The 22,278-nt window shown below is 45.3% G+C and overlaps 1 protein-coding gene across 19 annotated transcripts in view; it reads left to right on the top strand.

The window, feature by feature from the left end:
* Window positions 1-22,066, top strand: part of neb (nebulin) — an 88,777-nt gene extending 66,711 nt beyond the window's left edge. For 13 of the 19 annotated variants that reach the window (XM_035409603.1, XM_035409604.1, XM_035409601.1 and 10 more), the window contains 31 exons: window positions 2,438-2,539; window positions 3,018-3,125; window positions 3,687-3,791; window positions 3,927-4,031; window positions 4,397-4,501; window positions 4,936-5,040; window positions 5,726-5,836; window positions 6,882-6,992; window positions 7,417-7,518; window positions 7,649-7,753; window positions 8,224-8,337; window positions 8,627-8,731; window positions 9,628-9,732; window positions 10,363-10,467; window positions 11,924-12,034; window positions 12,668-12,778; window positions 13,164-13,274; window positions 13,567-13,671; window positions 13,947-14,051; window positions 14,524-14,628; window positions 15,242-15,334; window positions 15,942-16,034; window positions 17,030-17,122; window positions 18,169-18,261; window positions 18,727-18,819; window positions 19,378-19,485; window positions 19,656-19,842; window positions 20,113-20,205; window positions 20,310-20,447; window positions 20,615-20,718; window positions 21,209-22,066. In XM_035409603.1, the coding sequence (XP_035265494.1) occupies window positions 2,438-2,539; window positions 3,018-3,125; window positions 3,687-3,791; window positions 3,927-4,031; window positions 4,397-4,501; window positions 4,936-5,040; window positions 5,726-5,836; window positions 6,882-6,992; window positions 7,417-7,518; window positions 7,649-7,753; window positions 8,224-8,337; window positions 8,627-8,731; window positions 9,628-9,732; window positions 10,363-10,467; window positions 11,924-12,034; window positions 12,668-12,778; window positions 13,164-13,274; window positions 13,567-13,671; window positions 13,947-14,051; window positions 14,524-14,628; window positions 15,242-15,334; window positions 15,942-16,034; window positions 17,030-17,122; window positions 18,169-18,261; window positions 18,727-18,819; window positions 19,378-19,485; window positions 19,656-19,842; window positions 20,113-20,205; window positions 20,310-20,447; window positions 20,615-20,718; window positions 21,209-21,382 (3,405 nt within the window). In that variant the 3' untranslated portion in view covers window positions 21,383-22,066. The remainder of the gene's footprint in view (window positions 1-2,437; window positions 2,540-3,017; window positions 3,126-3,686; window positions 3,792-3,926; window positions 4,032-4,396; window positions 4,502-4,935; window positions 5,041-5,725; window positions 5,837-6,881; window positions 6,993-7,416; window positions 7,519-7,648; window positions 7,754-8,223; window positions 8,338-8,626; window positions 8,732-9,627; window positions 9,733-10,362; window positions 10,468-11,923; window positions 12,035-12,667; window positions 12,779-13,163; window positions 13,275-13,566; window positions 13,672-13,946; window positions 14,052-14,523; window positions 14,629-15,241; window positions 15,335-15,941; window positions 16,035-17,029; window positions 17,123-18,168; window positions 18,262-18,726; window positions 18,820-19,377; window positions 19,486-19,655; window positions 19,843-20,112; window positions 20,206-20,309; window positions 20,448-20,614; window positions 20,719-21,208) is intronic. The other 6 variants (XM_035409600.1, XM_035409599.1, XM_035409602.1 and 3 more) reach the window with 6 other exon arrangements.
* Window positions 22,067-22,278: the final 212 nt, after the last annotated feature.

Below are 22,278 nucleotides of genomic sequence, written 5' to 3'. Positions count from 1 at the left end.
GGCCTGGGACAGGGCCCCAACTCTGCCCCCCACCCCCGACTACCCCCCTAAACCCTGCCCCCCACCCCCGTCTACCCCCCTAAACCCTGCCTCCCCCCCGGACTTCCTCAGCGCCATGTATAACTCTAACATGTGGAGTAAGGTAACCATCGACCTGGGACAGGGCCCCAACCCTGCCCCCCACCCCCGACTACCCCCCTAAACCCTGCCTCCCCCGGACTTCCTCAGCGCCATGTATAACTCTAACATGTGGAGTAAGGTAACCATCGGCCTGGGACAGGGCCCCAACCCTGCCCCCCACCCCCGACTACCCCCCTAAACCCTGCCTCCTCCGGACTTCCTCAGCGCCATGTATAACTCTAACATGTGGAGTAAGGTAACCATCGGCCTGGGACAGGGCCCCAACCCTGCCCCCCACCCCCGACTACCCCCCTAAACCCTGCCCCCCACCCCCGTCTACCCCCCTAAACCCTGCCTCCCCCCCGGACTTCCTCAGCGCCATGTATAACTCTAACATGTGGAGTAAGGTAACCATCGGCCTGGGACAGGGCCCCAACCCTGCCCCCCACCCCCGACTACCCCCCTAAACCCTGCCTCCCCCGGACTTCCTCAGCGCCATGTATAACTCTAACATGTGGAGTAAGGTAACCATCGACCTGGGACAGGGCCCCAACCCTGCCCCCCACCCCCGACTACCCCCCTAAACCCTGCCTCCCCCCCGGACTTCCTCAGCGCCATGTATAACTCTAACATGTGGAGTAAGGTAACCATCGGCCTGGGACAGGGCCCCAACCCTGCCCCCCACCCCCGACTACCCCCCTAAACCCTGCCCCCCACCCCCGTCTACCCCCCTAAACCCTGCCTCCCCCCCGGACTTCCTCAGCGCCATGTATAACTCTAACATGTGGAGTAAGGTAACCATCGGCCTGGGACAGGGCCCCAACCCTGCCCCCCACCCCCGACTACCCCCCTAAACCCTGCCTCCCCCGGACTTCCTCAGCGCCATGTATAACTCTAACATGTGGAGTAAGGTAACCATCGGCCTGGGACAGGGCCCCAACCCTGCCCCCCACCCCCGACTACCCCCCTAAACCCTGCCCCCCCCGGATTTCCTCAGCGCCATGTATAACTCTAACATGTGGAGTAAGGTAACCATGGACCTGGGACAGGCACAGCACCCCCCTGCCCCCCCCACCCCTCCCAGAAGCCCATCCTCCTCCCCCAACCATTCCTTGTCCCCACCCCAATTCTACCCTTAAAACACTGGCAGAATCCCTGAGTCTAACTGGGTTATTGTGCCCCAATTGACATCTACTGACCCACTCTGATGCCCCCCCCCCACCCCTCTGCCTGGTTTAGCATCCCTATTGATCCTAGACTGCACTGTCCCCTCTTAACCCTGCAACACCAGGATCTACAGAGCCAAGGCAGGCCACTAAAGGACTAGGCGAAGGGAGAGCCTTTTATGGATATTTTTAAACATGATTCTGCCTCTTCTCTATATATCCATATATTAATAATATATAAAATATATTATTAAATATATTTTTATGATAATATAATATTAATTTTAAAATTAATATCCTTTATATGCTTATTATTATACATATTATATATAATTTTTATATGCAAGAAAGAAAAAAAACTTAATCCCTAATTTTAGAATGAATTTCCCCTAATGACTCTCTAATCTGGTATAATAGTGTAATAATCTGATGAGATCAGAGAAGAGGGTTAGTACTGGATGGAGATATTTACCAGAGTTCCCAGTTCTAGCAGAAGAGAAATTGTCTGAGAGACATGCCCATCACATTTGTCTGAGCATGGCTTTCCTCCTGAGCTGTTCCACTGTCTGCTGCACGTCCGTGTAATGTGTGTGCCAGCCCTGTGTGTTTACGTATCTGCTTAATCATTTATATTTATGTTAGAGTGCATTGACTGTAGTCAGAAATTGTAACATTTTTATAAGCAGCATTCAAGGTTGTAGTAGCAGCCATTATAAATAATAACTGAACAGGAGTTGTAGAAGCTCTAGTTGAGCACAGAAGGCATAATATAATGACATTTACAATGCTGTCAGATGATTTGTATATTATATATTTATATATTGGTTTATTATTGATGTGTTTATTTATAAGATGCTTTATAGATATTGGCAGTCAGATTTACAGTTATAGACACGTAGGATTAGATATACAGATAGACAAAGATAGATAGATAGATATATTCAGACAAACAGATAGATAGATCGATGATAGACAGACAGGTAGACAGACAAATACAAAGATAGATATATAGATAGATAGATGATAGACAGACAGACAGACAGACAGATAGGTAGGTTGTAATATAGATAGATAGATAGACAGATATTACTCTGCGTGTCTCCATAGCGACAATGTGCCTGATTTTGTTTGCTGTACTCCGTCCCTCGCAGTGGAAGTACAAGGAGAAGTATGAGAAGAACAAGGACAAGTACACTACCGTCCTGGAGACCCCCCAGCACTTCATGCACAAGCGCAACAAGCAGATCAGCGACGTGCGTCCCCCCGCCCCCCCGCCCCCCCCCTCGCTTAGCAACCGGCGTCGCTTAGCAACCAGCCCACACTACACCTCATCTGAAGATCACTCACTGCATATTTCCACCTTATCTTCAACTGTCACATTTATTATCAGTTAAGGTGTCGTATATATCAATGGAACACCAGTAAAAAAAAAATTTGAATCTGCGTGATTCAAATGTAATTAAAATTCCAAATAATTTGGATCACAAAGTGACTGTTATCTTTTGCCAACACACAAGAATAGAATTGCATTTAGAACTACTGTAGAGCCTATATGTACTATTGTATGAAGATTTATTGCATAGAAAAATCATAGTAATTTTTGGAAACAGTGATTGTGATTTATTATACACATGAAAATGGCTACTGTACTGTAGCAGGATGTGTTGCATACACTCCTCGGTCCTGTTATCTAAAGCTACCTCACCCCCCCCCCCCCCCCCCACCTTTTAGGTCATTTATAAGATGGAGTACCACATGAATAAAGACAAGGCGTACACCCTGGGCCACGACACCCCGATCCAGCTGCACATGAAGAAGGTCAAGGATTTCCCCAGCCTGGTAGGCCACCCCCTCTTCCCTCTACCTGTATTCAAATCTTTTATTCAAATCTTCCATCAATTAACTCGTACGGGTGCTGAGTACAAGGAGCGGCAGTGTAGTACTGTATAATAGTTAGGGAACTGGTTTTGTTACCTAAACGTTGCGATGCCTCGACCTGAAAAAAGGTCTTAGGTATGGCAATCACGTGAAACACACTGCTTTTTCTGCCGGAAATATTGTTTGAGCCATTTACTCTAGTTTGGGACCATTTAATAGCAGGTAGCAGGTATCTCTTTTTTGCACAGTCGTCAAAATGCAGTCCTGGAGGGCTGCCGGGTCATGCTGGCTTCCAGAGGGGGTTCATTTCAGTCACTGATGGGCTAAACGATCCACGGCTAAGGTTCTCAAGGCCTTACTTGTTAGCCGATTGAAGGGAAACCACGAAAAACTTGCAGACCCTACGGCCCACTAGGAATTTGGTTTGACGCCCCTGGTCTACAGGGCACCACTGGAACTTGTGAATCTGTGTCCCTGTGCTGGGTGTTTAACTGCTCGTCCCCCCCCCCCCCCCCCCTTTAGATGAAGTACAGGCAGATGTACGAGAGGAACAAAGCTCACATCAACATCGCCCCCGACTCCCACTCCATCCGAGCCGCGCGGGAGGCCTACAGGAACATCACCAACGTAAGAGAAACGGGACGCGGAGACCCCTCCCCTCTGCTTTTCCTCCCAAAAACTACCCTTCCCCCAGGAGGCGCAGGCCTCTAACAGTATACATGCTCTCTTTTACCACCCCCCCCCCCCCCCCGTTCGCCGCAGCTGGATTACAAGAAGAAGTACGAGGCCACCAAGTTCAAGTGGATGTGGACCGTCGACCGACCCGACTTCCTGCACGCGGCTAAGACCAGCTACCAACAGAGTGATGTATGTACCAACTGACTGTTTGTTTGAGTGACGTATGTACCAACTGACTGTTTGTTTGAGTGATGTATGTGCCAACTGCCATTCGTTTGAGTGACGTATGTGCCAACTGACTGTTTGCTTCAGTGATGTATGTGCCAACTGACCATTCGCTTCAGTGATGTATGTGCCAACTGAATGGTAGATAGTAGTGGGGAAGTATCCAATTCTATCCAATTTAAATATTAATCAAGTATAAAATTGTATTTGTGAGTTAAGAGTGTTTGATAGGAGCGCAAAGCTTTTTAATCACCTCCTTGCTTTTTTGCACATGTCCTGGTGTAACACCCCCTTTCTACACCCACCCCCCCCCCCCCAAATCTCCACAGGTGGAGTACAAGTATGACAGAGAGTTTCTGAAGGGCTGCAAGATGTCCGTGGTGGATGACAAGCTCGCAGTCCTGGCCAAGAAGACAGGCGAGATGTACAGTGATGTGAGTGGACTGTTTGACCTCTGACCCATAAAATGACCCACTCCATCATAAAGCACTGCATTCCCTAAAAAGAATCTTTGGTGAAAATATAAATGGAATGTCATGTTGAACACAGTTTGTTAAATGAAGAACGGGGTATTAATTATTCAGAAATTTTCACATTTTAAAAAAATTATGAGAGCTTGATTAAGTGAGTGAATTAATGAATGAATGAATGAATGGATGGATGAATGAATGACTGAATGAATGAATGAATTCATTGCCCTTTTTTTGCTCAAGAACTTAAAAAACGTAAAACAACAGTCTTTCAGTCAAATATTTCAATGAGTTGATGAGCTGGATACTCTCGTGTATGAAACAGGTAAGTGCTTTAAATCTTTTTTAGATGCACTGTACCATCATGCATTACAGTGCCACACTGTGTTTTCCCTCAGGTCAAATACAGGGAGAGATATCAGAAGGCGAAGGGGTCCTACATGGTGGTCCCAGACACTCCTCAGATCCTCCACGCTAAGTCAGTCCGCACGCTTAGCTCAGAGGTAAGGAGCCAGACACTCTTCAGATCCTCCACGCTAAGTCAGTCCGCACGCTTAGCTCAGAGGTAAGGAGCCAGACACTCCTCAGATCCTCCACGCTAAGTCAGTCCGCACGCTCAGCTCAGAGGTAAGGAGCCAGACACTCCTCAGATCCTCCACGCTAAGTCAGTCCGCACGCTTAGCTCAGAGGTGAGGAGCCAGACGCTCTCTCAGTGTGTTTCAGTGCTTTTAGTGAATTCCTTTAGATCGTACTGGTAACAACAGCCGTCTGTGGTCACTTGCGTTCTTGCGTGCATGTGTCATGGAGCTTACTCAGAACTTACACTGTCTTACATTTGCCATCTGTTACACAGGTATATCAGGTTTTAAGTCACCAAATGAATGCTTTGATTCCATTTACAATGTATTTCCTCATCTTTCATTAAAAAAACAGTAACCGATTCTTCAACTCTAATAGAGTATAATATGAGTGTGGTCCCAACGGGGACCGTATGAACTCTGTAACAGTTGATTTAACACTAAACATTTACTGTGCGTTAAAGCTTTAAGATTTAAATACTTTTAATCTTATAAAGGGTGTACCTGACCTTGTGCTGTGTGTGAGCTCTCTCTGTGTAGAGAAGCAGAAGGAATGTATGAAAATATACGTCTGCCTGTCTGTCTGTCTGTCTGTCTGTCTGTCCTTTAGACTAAATACAAGGAGGCCAGCAAGAAGCAGCACCAGTCGGGCTCGTTCACCACTCTTCCCCAGACACGCGACACCACCCACAGCAAACAGATCACCAAGCTCGTGAGTGAGGTCAGTATCCACATTCGCTCCTCTACTCCACCGAGAGGCCATTTTACAATCATCCTACACTCACCACCTCCACCAGGAGGCCATTTTACAATCATCCTACACTCACCACCTCCACAGAGAGGCCATTTTACAATCATCTTACACTCATCACCTCCACCGAGAGGCCATTTTACAATCATCCTTCACTCACCACCTCCACCAGGAGACCATTTTACAATCATCTTACACTCATCATCTCCACCGAGAGGCCATTTTACAATCATCTTACACTCACCACCTCCACCAGGAGGCCATTTTACAATCATCTTACACTCATCATCTCCACTAGGAGGCCATTTTACAATCATCTTACACTCACCATCTCCACCGAGAGGCCATTTTACAATCATCTTACACTCATCATTTCCACCGAGAGGCCATTTTACAATCATCTTACACTCACCACCTCCACCAGGAGGCCATTTTACAATCATCCTACACTCACCACCTCCACCAGGAGGCCATTTTACAATCATCCTACACTCATCATTTCCACCGAGAGGCCATTTTACAATCATCCTACACTCACCACCTCCACCAGGAGGCCATTTTACAATCATCCTACACTCATCATTTCCACCGAGAGGCCATTTTACAATCATCTTACACTCATCATTTCCACCGAGAGGCCATTTTACAATCATCCTACACTCACCACCTCCACCAGGAGGCCATTTTACAATCATTCTATATTCACCACCTCCACCAGGAGTCCATTTTACAATCATCCTATACTCACCACCTCCACCAGGAGGCCATTTTACAATCATCCTACACTCACCATCTCCACAGAGAGGCCATTTTACAATCATCTTAGACTCACCATCTCCACAGAGAGGCCATTTTACAATCATCTTACACTCATCATCTCCACAGAGAGGCCATTTTACAATCATCCTATACTCACCACCTCCACCAGGAGGCCATTTTACAGTCATCCTACCTGAGATTTACCTGATGCTGCCTGCGGTTGGTTCACATCGTGCTTTCCTCTGTCTCTCCGCAGAATCAGTACAAGAAGAACTTCAAGGAGGAGAGGGGCAAGGCCAAATACAACCAGATGGTGGCTCCTCCGGATGTGCAGCATGCGGTGGACGTGGCTAAAGCCCAGAGCAATGTAAGCCCTCCACAGCATTCAGTGTGGGGGATAATGCAGTGTGTGGTTAAGTCCCTACCCACTGTGCTACGGCGTGTAGCACAGTGGGTAAGGAACTGGGCTCGTAACCGAAAGGTCGCAGGTTCGATTCCCGGGTAAGGACACTGCCGTTGTACCCTTGAGCAAGGTACTTAACCGAAATTGCTTCAGTATATATCCAGCTGTATAAATGGATACAATGTAAAATGCTATGTAAAAAGTTGTGTAAGTCGCTCTGGGTAAGAGTGTCTGCTAAATGCCTGTAATGTAATATAATGTAATTTTAAACTCCTTTTGAAGCAAGATGCTTTGACAATAAGTTGACATCCTTAGATGTTTTTCTACTGTAAACATGCAGAGGTTTTCTATGAATCACAGTAAATTAAACAAATTCCTCCACCTCCAGGTTGCCTACAAGGCGGACGGTAAAGCCAAGCGCAACTACACCCCCGTGGCTGACCGTCCCGACATCCGGAAGGCCACCCAGGCCGCCAAACTCATCAGCGATGTGAGGACCACCGCCACCCCTCACCTTACCGCCTTACCGCCACCCAAACGGGGTACCACCCCAGTGACAAGTGTTTTAGGCAGTTTTTCGTACCTTGTTTCTGAGCATGTCTCTCGCTCCCCCGGGACAGATCGGCTACCGAAACAAGGCGCGGGAGGAGGCCAGCAAAGGGGGGTCTTTGGTCCACCGCCCCGACATCGCCCTGGCAACGAGAGTGTCCAAGCTGAACAGCCAGGTAAGGCCTCTTACCGCAGCACTGTGGAGCTGTGTGTGTGTCTGCTTACATCCCCTTACATCCTGAGCACGAGTGCATACGGATGATGGGAACTGTTAAGGTGTTAATAGCATTGTTGTGTCCATCATATTTAATATAGCAATACAGATCTATATGTTCTTATGTTTTCATTCTTAATGAATGAATATATTGTTTCATTGGCCCTTAAAGTGTGGTTTTGATAATCATGATAAACCACTGCCTCCAACATTATTCTTGCATCAGAAAATGACAGGGTTTGGTAGCCCTGCTCTGGCTGTTGAATGAGGGGTGCTTTGTCAGGGTTGGAGTGAAAACCTGCAGGATGGTAGATCTCCAGGAAATGGCTTGGTTACCACAGGCCTATTTGCACATTGTTGGCTTGTACTTGCGTCTGACAAGCAGCAGTTATAGTGAGACTGTAACGGCACCCATGTTTTTTTCAACATCAGCTGCAGTACAAGCAGAAGTTCACCAAGGAAATGAAGGGAATGAGGCCGCAGTTTGATCCGAAGGAGAGCCAGGTGTACCAAACTCAGAAGGACGCCACCAACTTTGCCAGCGAGGTGAGTGTCATGGCAGGGTGACTATACTGCACTTGCTTTCTTTTCCTCCAGTTCAAGCATTGATGTGTGTATTAATCTATATATTTGGACACAATTGTTTGTCTTTCTTATACAGAAAAACATAAACACAAAATAAAGAACTGAGAAAAGAGGATAATATGTGTTGTCATTCTGTTTGGTAATATGAATACAGTTGTCTTGTTATTTTTAACTGTTGGCGGCTAAGGCATCTCTCTCTGGCTCTCGTCTCAGATATGCCTGTGTGTGTGTGTGTGCGTGTGTTTTACAGGTGAAATATAAAGGGGATCTGAAGAAGATGCACAAGCCAGTGACGGACATGTCCGAGTCCCTGGCCATGCAGCACGGACTGAACACCAGCAAACTGTCCAGTGACGTAAGACAACCAACTAAACTCCATTTCCCACAATCCCTCACTGTCCTCTCTGGATCTTCTGCCACTCTAACAGTCGTGTCTAGAAAGGAGATTTCAGAAAGTCGTGTCCTACCCGATTGGTTCACCTACTGTATCCCTTCTAGACACGACCTACTCTAACATAGGCATCAGACCATTCTTTACCCATAATCTTTCAAGGACATCATCTGGTAGTGACCTTTACCCTTCTCACCTTTGACCTCCAACCCTATCCTACACTATCATTAGTTTTCCATCCGCCTGCACCCGTGTTTGATTTTGGAACGATTTCTCGTGAGCACTCTAACTGATCCTGATGTGCTGCATATTTCCTTTTTTCCTCCAAAAAAAAAACTAAAACAAAAAAACTCCCTTTAACTCACCCAGTCTTTTAAACTTCCCTCCTCATGTTACCATTTTTTTCACTGTTAATTTTAATATTTTTTTTTTTTAATTGTATATTTTTTGGCATATGTATTTTAATAAATCATAATGACAAGGAAATTGTAATATACAGATAATGAACATAAATTCTTACCAGCTTATTACCTACAAGTATATGAGACTTACTTACTAATTGTAACATATTTTTGACAGTTACCTTGCGTAATCTCGATGTTACATATTCAGTAACGCTTTTGTAGATTCACCTTCTCATTAATTGATGGGACCAAAAAGATTGCATATCTGCACGTGTACCTTAGATTTTTTTTTCTTCATTTTCAAATGTAGCCCTTTATTTTTATTTATTTATTTATTTTTTAAGTATTTAATTTTATTATTTTCTGTGCTATTGTACGGGCGAGAGGCGCAGAACCCAGAAATCGGTGGACTTTCATTGGGTTAAATGAGCTGCTTTTTCGGGCGTTCCCCCTTAGTACCAGTACAAGAAGAAATTTGAGGCGAGTAAGGGTCACTACCTTATGATCCCAGACACACCTGAACAGATCCATCACAAGGAGGCTTCGGAACTGCAGAGCCATGTAAGTGCGATGATGTCACTGGTGGGCATCGGCAGGTGTCACTTCCTGTCTGTTTGAGGTGTCACTTCCTGTTTCCTACTTTCCCTCTGCACTCCTTCTCACCACTCCCCTACCATCCAGCAAGACTTGATTCTATTTTAATATTTTAATTTAATTAATATTCCAGTTTTTTTGATGTGCTGTGAATAACTTGCAGAATGTAGTCTTAGCCACTAGGAGTGTTGTCTGGCACCTACACACCTGTTAATGAAACAAATGAAATCCTCTCATCCCTAAATGGTAAGCCATTTATACTGAACAGTCATAACTGCCACTTGTGTGTGTGTGTGCGTGCGTGTTGGGAATTTGCCTTCTGAAAAAATATACAATACGAATCCAAGAAGCCTGAATGCTGAGTATCGCCATCAAAAATCATGTGACTCGGTGAGATCTGGGTAAATAAATTCAAATGCAGCCTTCAAGACACATTGTTTAAATGGAAGTTTGCTTTAAAAGGTTTCATACAAGAATGAAGGAGAGCTTATTGGCTCCATTCTCATCCTCCCTGTCCACCAAACTAAAACTAACAGTAGTGGAAATTTCCGGAAGGCTAGTCTGTGTTTGTGACTGCCCCCAATGTTGCGATTGCAGGTGAAGTATAAGGAAAAGTACGAGAAGGAGAGGGGCAAGCCTATGCTGGACTTTGAGACGCCCACGTACGTGTCAGCCAAGGAGGCCCAGCAAATGCAGAGCCAGGTAAACACACACAAGTCAAGGTGACCCACTTTTCTTTTACTTTTTTTTTTTTCGAAAGGGCTGTTTTACGCTGCTATGGGTGGTTTGGTAAACAAGGTTTGTTTACCTTTCATGAGATTCAGACAGTTTTTCTGTTTATCTCGTAGTTGACTTGGTTAAAAAAAGCATGCCAATGAACATGTTTTATGTGATGGAAATGACAGCTACAGCAAAGTTATCTTAGTGACAGTGCTATTCGTGATGACTGTGTCTTCTTTTGAGCGATATCCTTGGATAGTGACAGATTTGGTTCATTCATGGTTCAGAGTCATGACAATGTGTCATGTTGCATTGGCTGCCACAAAGCAAGACTGGATGACTGCTTGATTGCAAATGACATATTGAACCCTGTAGACAGATATACTGTAGCAACCCAACTGCTGCATTTTATTAATCCTACAGACATTATTTCAGGGATGTGTTTTGTAGTTTTCACAAGGGTAAAATGTATGCTTGTCCTCACCACATTCAACATGAATCATCTTATGCAGCTTTATTTTCCTTGATTGACTTCTGACAAAACATTCTGCCATGTTCCATATTTTGACAACCAGCATTTTCTGTAGTTCTTCAACTGCAAAACAGCCTTACCTACAAGTACTGTCCTTTGTGGTAAGCCTGATCTATATCGGTTCTATGTATCTGAACAAATACAGGATTCATTTTTGTGGGAAACAGTATAAGATAGGACGCAGAAAACCAGCCCATGGTCGTGGTACGGTGCTTAGTGTTGTGTCTGTGGTCTTCCCCTGGAATAGAAGGTTTATTTATTTATTTATTTATTTAACCTTTATTTACCCAGGGGAGGTTATAAGGTATAATATATTGTGTCTGTTTTGACAGTACTTTACGCTCCATTTTCTATACCTACTGTAGATTCAGCCAGGGTTGAGGCCAATTCCTTCTTTATTTTGGTATATAATTGACATTCTGCTTATTAATTGAAAAATGCCCATCAGTGAGCATTTTCCAGTCAATTTACCTGAAATAGAATTTAACTGAAATTACCCCAACGGTAAGTGGCGCTTGTCATTTCTATTTTTTTTTCTTCTGGATAATTATTTCCAAATGTTTTGCAGGATGTAATCACAATACGATTAACTAAATTTAAAGCCTGTTTCTAAATATTTGGTCTGTTCAACCAGCCTCTTTTAACAGGGGTTTATTTTCAAATGGAGCAGCCCTATAAATGTAGAATATTTCACGCAAACATCCACAAGAGTACAGACAATAGACAGTTTTCAACCAAGCTGCGTAGCGCTTGTACACCTGTAAATAAACCATCCATACACTCAGTGTGTGTGTGACCAGCACACACCAGGTTATCAGTGAGAAACTTCACAAAGGGGGGGGGTGATGATATCTCAGGCAACGCTTCAACATTATTTTTCCTTCTCGTTCCTTCGGCGGACTGTAGAAGGAATATAAGAAGGACTTTGAGGACTCGATGAAAGGCCGAAACCTCTCGGGCCTGGAGGTCACCCCCGCCATGCTGCACGTCAGACACGCCACCAAAATCGGCAACGAGGTAATGGGGATGCCCCCCCCCCCCCTTCTTCTCCTTTGTACCCCACCATCCTGTCCCTTGTAATGTTACTAAGATCACACTCCTCCCGTTATGTTTGGAGTTTCTGTTACCGCAGTTCGCCGCTGTGAGTTATTTTACACTCAACATTAATACACTCCCTGTAGCAGCTCCCCGTTTGCTTCCTTTGTCTTTGACTTAATAAATGCTTTTGACTTTAATTGCTCATGTGTTGGTGATACAGTAATGTAGAGCTATGCTAACTGAAATAACCTTACCTGTCTTTTTTGTTTTGTTTTGTTTTAAATGCCTGACATGGAAAATATGTGCATTTTTTAACATATAGATAATTCCCACTGTTGTTGTGTCTATGACTAATATGTATTAATGTATGTGCGAACATTCTGACCGTTCCAGGCACATGAAATAACTGCATATTTATCTGTGCGTACAGTTTGGTGGTTTGCATTCACAAAAAGCTTTTCTCTATTCTGGGACAGTACCATTTTAAAGTGCTTCCCTTAAGGGTGAGCCTACAGCAAAAAAAAAAGTTCAGCATTGCAGCTCTATGGCATTGAATGTGGCTGAATCTTACTGTGTCATGTCTCTACACTCTTTCCCTCTTTTTCCCTGTAGAAAGAGTACCGGAGGGATCTAGAGGAAGGGGTGAAAGGTAAAGGGCTAACAGTGCTGGAGGATACTCCGGATCTTTTGAGAGCGAAGAACGCCACACACATCCTGAACGAGGTAGGATCACTGAGAGGGAAGCCACAGCCACCCCTCTCTGGTTCTTCTCAGTGTCATTCCTTCTTACTGCGTGTTCCCAACTGAACATTCTGATGCTGATGATGTCACAATCGCTGCTGGTGACTGAAAGCAGTGGAGTTCTAGAACACTGACTTAGAATTTTGGAGAGAAAAAAAAACAAACAAACAAGTGCACATTCCTAAAAGCCTATTCTTCAAAGGGTTTAAACCGCCTCAACTAAAAATGCCACACCTCTCCGTAGTGTCTCCAAGAAGTATGTCAGGTGACTTACCTGCCCATCTACAATATCTACCATAACCAGGTGTTCCGTCGTGTAAGACAGGAGGCAGTAACACTAACGGTAACACTGCCTGGGTATTTGCAGAAAGAGTACAAGAAGGGACTGGAGATGGACATCAAGGGGAAGGGCATGACGGTGGCCACAGACACCCCGGACTTCACAAGGGCCAAGAACGCCACGGACATTCTGAGCGGGGTGAGAACATCCATTTTGTGTGAACCCCCTCTTTGTGACACCTCCCTCTTTGTGCAAACTCCCTTTGTGCGAACCCCCTCTTTCTATGAATCCCCTCTTTGTGACCCTCCCTCTTTGTGTGAACCCTCTTTTTGAGTGAACTCCCGATTTGTGTGATCCCCCTCTTTATGTGAACCCCCTCTTTGCGAAAAACCCCCCGAAAGGTACCGTTTGACAATCATTATTTTCGCTGATATCCCATGATTACTTGCGGCGGGAGTGTTCTGAATTGCGGAAGCTTTGCTTTCCACAGACGAAGTACAAGCAGACGGCTGAGCAGGACCGGGCGAACTACACGTCGGTGGTCGACACCCCCGACATCCTCCACGCCAAGGAGATGAAGACCATGATCAGCCAGGTAAGCGGTCAAAGGTCAAAGGGCAGTGCACTGACCACCATCATCATCATCATCAGTGAGGCCAACTTTGTGCCCCGTCTCTCATTGTTTGTCCCCATCTATACAATGTTTTAAACACAAAATGTAAGCTGTATGAGTGATCAGAATTTTTCATACAATGGTTGCCTCCACCAATTTGCACTTTGATGGCACATGCAATGTTTGACCCTCGGTACACCGTCTGTGGCCCACCTATGGTCTCGTTACGGTACCTGTGTTTGTTTTACACGTGACAGATAAAGTATAAGGAGGACGCAGGGAAGTGCAGGTCACATTACGAACTGGTTCTGGAGACTCCAGAGATGCAGAGGGTCCGGGAGAACCAGAAGAACTTCAGCACCGTAAGTCATTAGAACAGGACAGACAGGCAGGCAGCCAGGCAGACAGACAGACAGGCAGGCAGACAGGCAGACAGGCAGACAGACATAGACAGACAGACAGGCAGGCAGACAGACAGACAGGCAGACAGACAGACAGAGAGTCTGTCCTCTTATCTAACAAAAGATTGTGGAGACTCAGGAAATGTTTTTTTTTTTTTCCAAAGGCACTGCCTTTTATTTAGTGGTCGATAATGACCACAAAATCCAATTTTAAATGGAAATGCTAGATTAAAGAGCAAGGACAAACATCCAGTAACATTAATCAAAACTGTAAAGAAAAAATGAAACATTCCAATAATTTTATTTTGACATGTAATAGTGTTTCTTTTTTTTTTTTCTTGTAAATTTTTTTAACCTGATATTTCTTGAAAGCGTTTTTTTTTTTTGCGTTTTTGGAATTTTTGCGGTTAACCTGTGCTCTTTTTCCCTGTAGCTTCAGTACCAGTCTGACGTAAAAAACACAAAAGGGAAAGTGTGCGCTGTACAGGAAACTCCCGAAATCCTGCGTGTTAAAGAGAATCAAAAGAATTTCAGCTCGGTACCTGCCACTCAGTGTGCTGTTGTGCCTTCACCTTTGGGTTTTTCTAACAACTTAAGCTTTCGTAATTTTTTCCTTCTTTCAACTTTTGTCTTTGTCTTCCTTTTTTTCTAAACTTTATCCAATTTAACTTGGTATGCATCCGTTTAAAAAAAAAAAAAAAAAATTAATCAGACTTAGAGATGGCTCTATTAACCAAAAAAAAAAACAACTGCAAAGTAGACAATAACTGCTGGACTGTTCCATCTTGCTGTGCTATTTTTTTTTGGAAATGGCCATTTAATAATCAAAATGACTGGGCTGGTTTTTTGTTGTTTTTTTTTAACCCTTTGCACTACTGTTGCTGCAATTTTATAATGCAGTTATAATGAGCATTCCTGTGATCTATTCTATAGCTAATGTTTCCCTACTATATGTTGCGTGTTAAACCTGTAGTTTCTTTGGACAATTTAATGTTCCCCTGAGCTATCTCGAGAGGCCATGCAAAACGAACCTCTTCAAGGAAAGGAAGTACTACACTTTAATGTATTAAGTTCAAGGAGTTCCGCAAAACACCACATCTAGACCCCGGTAATCAAACCCTGATAATATTGCTGTCTCGCTTTCAAAAAAGATTTTGTACAAAGAGAATCTGGGAGTTGGGACGGCGATAGCGGAGATGCCAGAGATGGAGAGAGCTAAACGAAACCAGCAGGCCATCAGCACGGTACTCCTCGGTCCTCTCCAGTTCCCCCGTCATTCTTCACAAACTCCATCTGCCCCCCTCTACCCCCCTCTACCCCAATCCCCCGTATACGTCCCCACAAACCTTTAAAAAAAAAAAAAAAAAAAACCTTGACAACCAACCTTCATATTACAGCTTAAAACACCATAAATTTACCTCCATACCTCCAAACCAGATGATTAGCATTAACATGTAGCTCTCCCTCAAGATACTTAAAAAAATCATTTTAAAAAATCTGTACAATAAATTTTTAGAATAACCTGTATATTTAAACTAAAATACTAAAATTGAAACCTTTTTCCTCTAATCAAGGTAGCATTTGCTTCAAACAGTTACGTCATTAATGTTATGAGTGTATTGTTGGAAAAAAGTGTGTCGTCGTGGTGTGTGTGAAGGAGTTCTACCCGTACGCTATTGGTGGATTTTGAATGTGGCCACCAGTCCTTCAGGTTGAAGGTTCCGTGCTGTAAGTGCCGTTGTGTGTTTATAACTGTCACCCATGATGTCGTGAAAGTAGCTCATTTTTTTCTGTGTGTGTTTGTCTCGCCGCCTGTCTCTGCGCTACTTACGGAACCAAAATGGCGGGTAGATTAAATACAAGGATTCTGTGGGGCAAGGCACAGCCATTTCGGATCTACCAGAAGTTAAGAGAGTCCGGGAGACCCAGAAGAACATCAGCTCGGTACCACCCTCCATTTTTTGGTGTGGTTCCCCCCCCCCCCCCTCCCCGAGAGTGACTCTGTGACTCCTTGTACCCCACCCTCACTCAAACCCTGCCGTTCCCTGTGCCCCAGTAACAACCCTAAAATGCAACAGAGTTGAGAAACTCTCGCTATAACTGAGGCAAAATGGTGGATATCTGTGTGAATGAACTTCCACATTCCCGCAATTTACACTAATCAACCTCTCTCAACAAGTCCCTCTTCTGACAAACCGAAAACCAACTGACCTACGAACCAGCCCTGCCCCTAGCAAGACCTGACATCACTGTAGACTTTCTCTGCCATGAGTTTCCCCGTTTCTTTTTTATTTCTTCTATCTTAATTTGTTGTTTCTAATTTTACAACAACAACAAACAAAAAAAAACCTTTTATGGCTAATGTTTTTTGGTTATATTCCTGACGTGTTAACCATAATCGTGTGTTATTTCTGATGATCACATTAAAAGTCTACTCAGTTGGTGTGAAGTAACAAGACCCCAGGAGGTCTAGAGGTGCAGAACAGAAGGCCGCCATTTTGAGACTGGGGTCTGTTTAAGTCACGTACACAGTTGGGCACCGATTCCTCACACGTCCTGTCAGTCAGGCCCCTGAATGGTAACATGTCTGCCTTCTGTGTTCTGTGTCTCTGATCACACTGATTCACAGGCCCGGAGGCCTTGTGAAGAATCATCCTGAGGATCTGTGTGAAGTGCTGCTTGAATGTCTCCATGTCACACACGTTTGTGTCTGAATTACCCATCGTCACGGTGTCCTTGTTTTGCCTCTTTCTTTTCCCCCTGCCCCCTGGCCTATAGGAAACCGGATTCCCCTAAAGTCCATTTCACGTGACAGCGAGTGTTCGACGTAGATTAATTTAGAAATACAGTCCCCCCCCCCCCAAAAAAAAAAAACTTTCCAACACCCAGTGGTCAGATCCTAATTCTCGAAACCCTGTCTTGTCTCTGCGCTCGTAAAGATTTCGTACAAAGAGAATCTGGGAGGTGGGACGGCGATGGCGGAGACGCCGGAGATGGAGAGAGTTAAGCGAAACCAGCAGGCCATCAGCACGGTACTCCTCGGTCTTCCGTTATCTTCGTCCTCCTAAACTCCTCCCATCTCTCTAAAAAAATGTCCCCGTAAACCTTACAAAATAAAACATAACCACCTCCAGCTTACTACTTAACACCACTTACTGTACCACTTAATATTGAATTTAAACAAGTCGTTTTAAAAATATTTTTAAAAACATTTTAAAACCTTGTGTCTTAGCCGTTTCCTCCATACTCCATAAGCTACCATATTGTCCACCCCTGTAAAATATCCTTCCTAAATACCCTTGTACCCATTTGTAACAAATTTTAAGACCCTCTCCTTAATTCAAACTCCTATTAAAAACATCCCTTTGCAACATAACCTCCAATGTGCCATTCGTTTTTAATAAATTTAGTTCTTAAAATCTGTTTTTAAACAATAGAATTTTTGCGTCCCATACTAATCCAATATGTATCCTTAATATATTGGAAAATTAAATCCTAAACTTAACGGAAATAATAAACTTTAACATAGCTGTAACCTTTGTTTGACCCCTGCAGGTAATATATTTCTAAATAACAAAAACAAGCCTTTTCACCCGAATAAAAAGACAAGGCATCGAGAAAATGTTGTATTATGACATGAACTTTAAAAAGGTAGTAATGTACATGGCAACAACCTGCTTGAAACGAACAGTCCAAATGTTGATGTGGTGAGTGTACGGAGTAGGCAGAGCAAGTTACCTGATCTAGTGTGTGTCTCTCCAACAAATCTCACCAAGTCCTGGCTTCTCAACAGTGGGTCATTGAAGGTACCATCGGGGGTCTCTAGCCAGACTTGCTATTTAAAAAAAATATTTTTACCTCATAATGGGGGTCCCCTGGATGCCTTTGAGCCTGGGTGGGGGCCCCTGGATCAGAAGAGGTTGAGTAAGTAATGCACTAATGGTGTACTTTATGACAGTTATGCTTGCCATGATGCTGTGTGCTCTGTCCTTCTGCTGTGATGCCCTGGAGTGGTGGGTGGTGTTGCTGTCTGTTCACTTCAAGTGTCTTGTCTTTCCTGGTGGCACTGAATGGATAGATTAAGTACAAGGAAACCGTGGGCCAAGGGACCGCCATTTCGGATCTGCCCGAGGTGAAGCGGGTCCGGGAGACCCAGAAGCACATCAGCTCGGTAGCGCCCCCTTGTGTTGGTTTTTCCCCCCCAGAGTGTGACACCCCCCCACTCCATCTTTAATGTCTCCACACACACCTTTGGTCTCTCATACCCTGCCCCCCCCCCTCCTCATGGGAGTAACGTCTTGCTATATGCCAATGGACCCTTTCCTCACCTGTTACCCAAAGTTGCCCAGTGAGGAGATGGTTTTTTTTTGAGCACAGACCATTCCATGCTAATCCATCCTTTCTCCTCTCCTCCTCCCCTTCAGTGACCCATCATGTCTCTACCCCTGACCACTCAGGCAGTCCTCCACTGCTGTAATATCCAACTTACCCACATTTGCACACCCCCCCCCCCCCCCCCCCCCAGTGTGTTTTCTCACCTTAAATCTAACTTAATTCTAAACCCGGAATGTGTGGCACAGATGGGTGTGGTCTGAGCCCTCATTGACCAATCGGGTGCTGTGTTTCTGCCCTGCAGGTGTTGTATAAGGACACCGCCGGCAAGGGAACGCCCGTCGTGTACACTCCAGAGATGGAGAGAGTCAAGCGCAACCAGGAACACATTAGCTCGGTATTCCACAGTGTACCTGTCCCGGCTTCAGTGTATACCCCAGGGCTGCCCAGCCCTGCTCCTGGGGATCTACCGTCCTGCGGGTTCTCGTTTCAACCCTAATTTGGCACACCCGAGTCTACTAATTTAGCAGCTCAACAAGATCTGTAGCTGTTGGATGAGGCGTGGCTTTGTTAGGGTTGGAGGGAAAACCTACTGGACAATAGATCTCCAGGAACAGGGTTAGTGTACCCTAATAACCCTCTAACTTGCCTCCCTTTCCAGCGGTTCACAAGTGGTTTGAACTCATTTTATTATTCTGGTGTTGTTTTTAATCCCACCTGCTATGATGAGATGTGATGTATTGCTAACGCTGTGCTAACGTTCTCTAAATGTTTCCCTTCCTCTGAGTACTTTGTTGGGACACCCCCCTCTAATTCATCCTCTTGAAGTAGCTAAGGCTGACCAGCTCTCGTCTACGTCTGTCTCCATTGCGGACTCCACTGTACGTGTCACAGGGGCGTGGGGGCGTACCCACAATGCACTGCTGCTCACCGAATGTTTGCGCCCCGCCCTCAGGTGCTGTACTCCGACAGCTTCCGCAAACAGGTGCAGGGCAAGGCCGCGTTCGTCCTGGACACCCCCGAAATGAGGCGCGTTCGTGAGAGCCAACGGCACATCTCTGGGGTAAGCCCCTCTCCTCTGGGTCGGCAAAGCGGGGTCTGAAACTCCCCGCAAAAAAACCAAAAACTGACTGACTTACAAACCAGCACCGACTAGCAAGGCCTCACAGCGCTGTGAGATTAGGGTGGGAGAGAGCTGAGCACCTCTAATGTCCTCGCGGCTTGGCCCAACAGGTGAAGTACCACGAGGAATTCGAGAGGAACAAGGGCTGCTTCACGCCCGTGGTGTCGGACCCAGTGACCGAGCGCGTGAAGAAGAACACGCAGGACTTCAGCGACATCAATTACCGTGGAATCCAGAGACGCGTGGTGGAGATGGAGAGGAAAAGGCCGATGGACCATGACCAGGAGACCATCACCGGTGAGAACACACTCATACACACACACACACACACACTCACAAAGCCTATAAGAATAAATGTATCCATCATGCAACTTTGAGGTAGTTCAATGCGCAGCTAACAAGTTTAGCAGTTCAATTATAAAAATGTCCTAAATTTTGGTCAATCGTCTTGAATTTGGGCAGTGAAAGTACAGAACTCAGTGTTGGAAGTGGTTTGTCAAGCCTACCCATTAGCAAGATCGTAAGCGGAATTGAAATTTCAGAAAGTCGCAATTCTTCCCTCCGTAGGCCTGCGTGTGTGGCGCACAAACCCAGGCTCAGTCTTCGACTACGACCCCGCAGAGGACAACATCCAGTCCAGGAGCCTGCACTTGATGTCAGGTAAGGGCTCCAACACAATGTTCCAGCGACACACAAAACCAGAGCTTCTGTAACGCTATTGGTGAACCGGGTGTTGAGTGACGACCCCTCGATTCGTCCCGCAGTCCAAGCCCAGCGCCGGAACAAGGAGCATTCCCGCTCCACTAGCGTCATGAGCGCCGGGGACGAGAAGTCCGAGGTCTCGGAGAACGTCGACCACCACCTGTCAGTCTACAGCAACGGCTTCGGCTCCTCCTCCGTAGGTGAGCCTGGGCCCCGTTGAGCCATCAAGCAACGAAGCACATCGACTATACCCAACACTGCTGCGGTGCACTCCGGAGCGAAGGAGCGCTCTTTCACATAACGGTGTCCAGTAACTGTTCAGTAGGATGACTCCACCCTGATGCCATTGGCTGTCTGTCCCTCCCAGGCTACCAACAGGCCAAGACGGTGGAGCTACAGCAGAGGTCTTCTTCTGTGGTCACCCAGCAGACTAACGTGTCCTCCGTCCCCTCCCACCCCTCCACCACTGGGGTGAGTGATTTGGTGCATGCCCAGGGTTGCAAAAGACACGTGGTGCCGGTCACACCAGCTATACACAAGTTACACCATGGCCTAATTACTTAGCTGAGAGTAGCCAGAGGTGGTGCAATGAGCAGCTGGTAGTTCAGTCGTCTGCAGATGTGAACATCTACTGTATTTAAGGAAACCATCCAACTGGGCTCTAGGATTGACCCAGCTGAGAAAGGCCTGTGCTATCATACAGTCCTAAAATGACTGGAAACACAATGGAATTTAGGATTGGATTATCTAACTAGGGTCCCAGACTAGTTTCCGTCAATTAAAGGATGCAAGTCTCCTTCAATCTTGCTTTTCACTATGTGGCTATAGTGTGGTAGTCAACAGCTTGTAAGTAGGAATACTGGAAGAGTGCATCCATTTCAGAGGGCAGTGATTCCTAACTGGGATAGGGGTGGATATCTGAACTATTCCTTTCCCTCAATTAAGTCCTTTAATTTCCCAGAAATCTGTGCGTGCCATGTACGACTACACCGCCACGGACAACGACGAGGTGTCCTTCAAGGACGGTGACGTCATCGTGAACGTGCAGTCGATCGACGAGGGCTGGATGTACGGCACCGTGCAGCGTAGCGGCAAGACGGGCATGCTGCCAGCCAATTACGTGGAGGCTGTCTAGACATGTCCCGCCCCCTTTTGCAGCAAGTGTGAAATTTATTGGCGGTTTCGTAGGTTTCGTAGACATTTAGTGTGTAGCGCTTTGTGTTATTTCTAGTGTTCGCACTGCATTACTGATAAAGGAGAAATTCATGCTGCTAATTATGACCATTAATTTATGAGATGTCAATCCCAAACATAGCACTGAACCTAAAAAATGACCTAAATAAAATCTTTGGAGCCAATTTTTGAAAATCTATCAACTGTCAAAAGACCAGATGGGGGTGGGGAAGTGACTAACTGTATTTGAAATGCACACACTTTTCCCTTTGCTGATTTCAACATGAAACTGAAAAAGTTTCCAGACTCTGAACCTATGCACTTATAAGGTACGGGCTGAATGGCTGAACACTGACCTTTCTATTTTTCTAAAAGAAAATTAGGTTTGATGCTACTGAGCTGAGACGGCTAAAAAGGGTAACAGACATTAACTAAAGAGGTAAAAAAAAAATCACAAATCAAGGAAATGCCACCCCCCCAAAGACTGTAAAGTTTAAATAAAAAGAGCCTCCTCACTCCCTTGCTGGACTGTAGAGCATGCATGTTCCTTTTCGTCTGAATAATGAAGCTCTGTAGGTCTGGGGGGGGTTGAGGAAGATGTATACCTTAAAGTAGTAATAAAGCACAATTAAGTTCCCGCTCTACAGTGGTCTAGTCATGAGTCTTGTTCTGGCTTTGTGTTTGTGTTTTTGTCCACTGAGAAGCAATGATCTGTGCTCCTGTAGTAGTCAACAGGTTCAGTGCGATGCCTCAATTATGAATCAGTGCTTTTCTTCATTTTGGGTCCACTAAGAAGCCATGACCTCTGCCAAGATCTCTCGATCGCTGGAACTGCGTGGATGTGGTCTTGCTTCAAAC

This window comes from Anguilla anguilla, chromosome 3 (assembly GCF_013347855.1).
Source record: "Anguilla anguilla isolate fAngAng1 chromosome 3, fAngAng1.pri, whole genome shotgun sequence".
Lineage (NCBI taxonomy): Eukaryota > Metazoa > Chordata > Actinopteri > Anguilliformes > Anguillidae > Anguilla > Anguilla anguilla.
The sequence above is the reverse complement of the archived record's forward strand: the minus strand, read 5'-3'. Positions and strand labels throughout refer to the sequence as shown.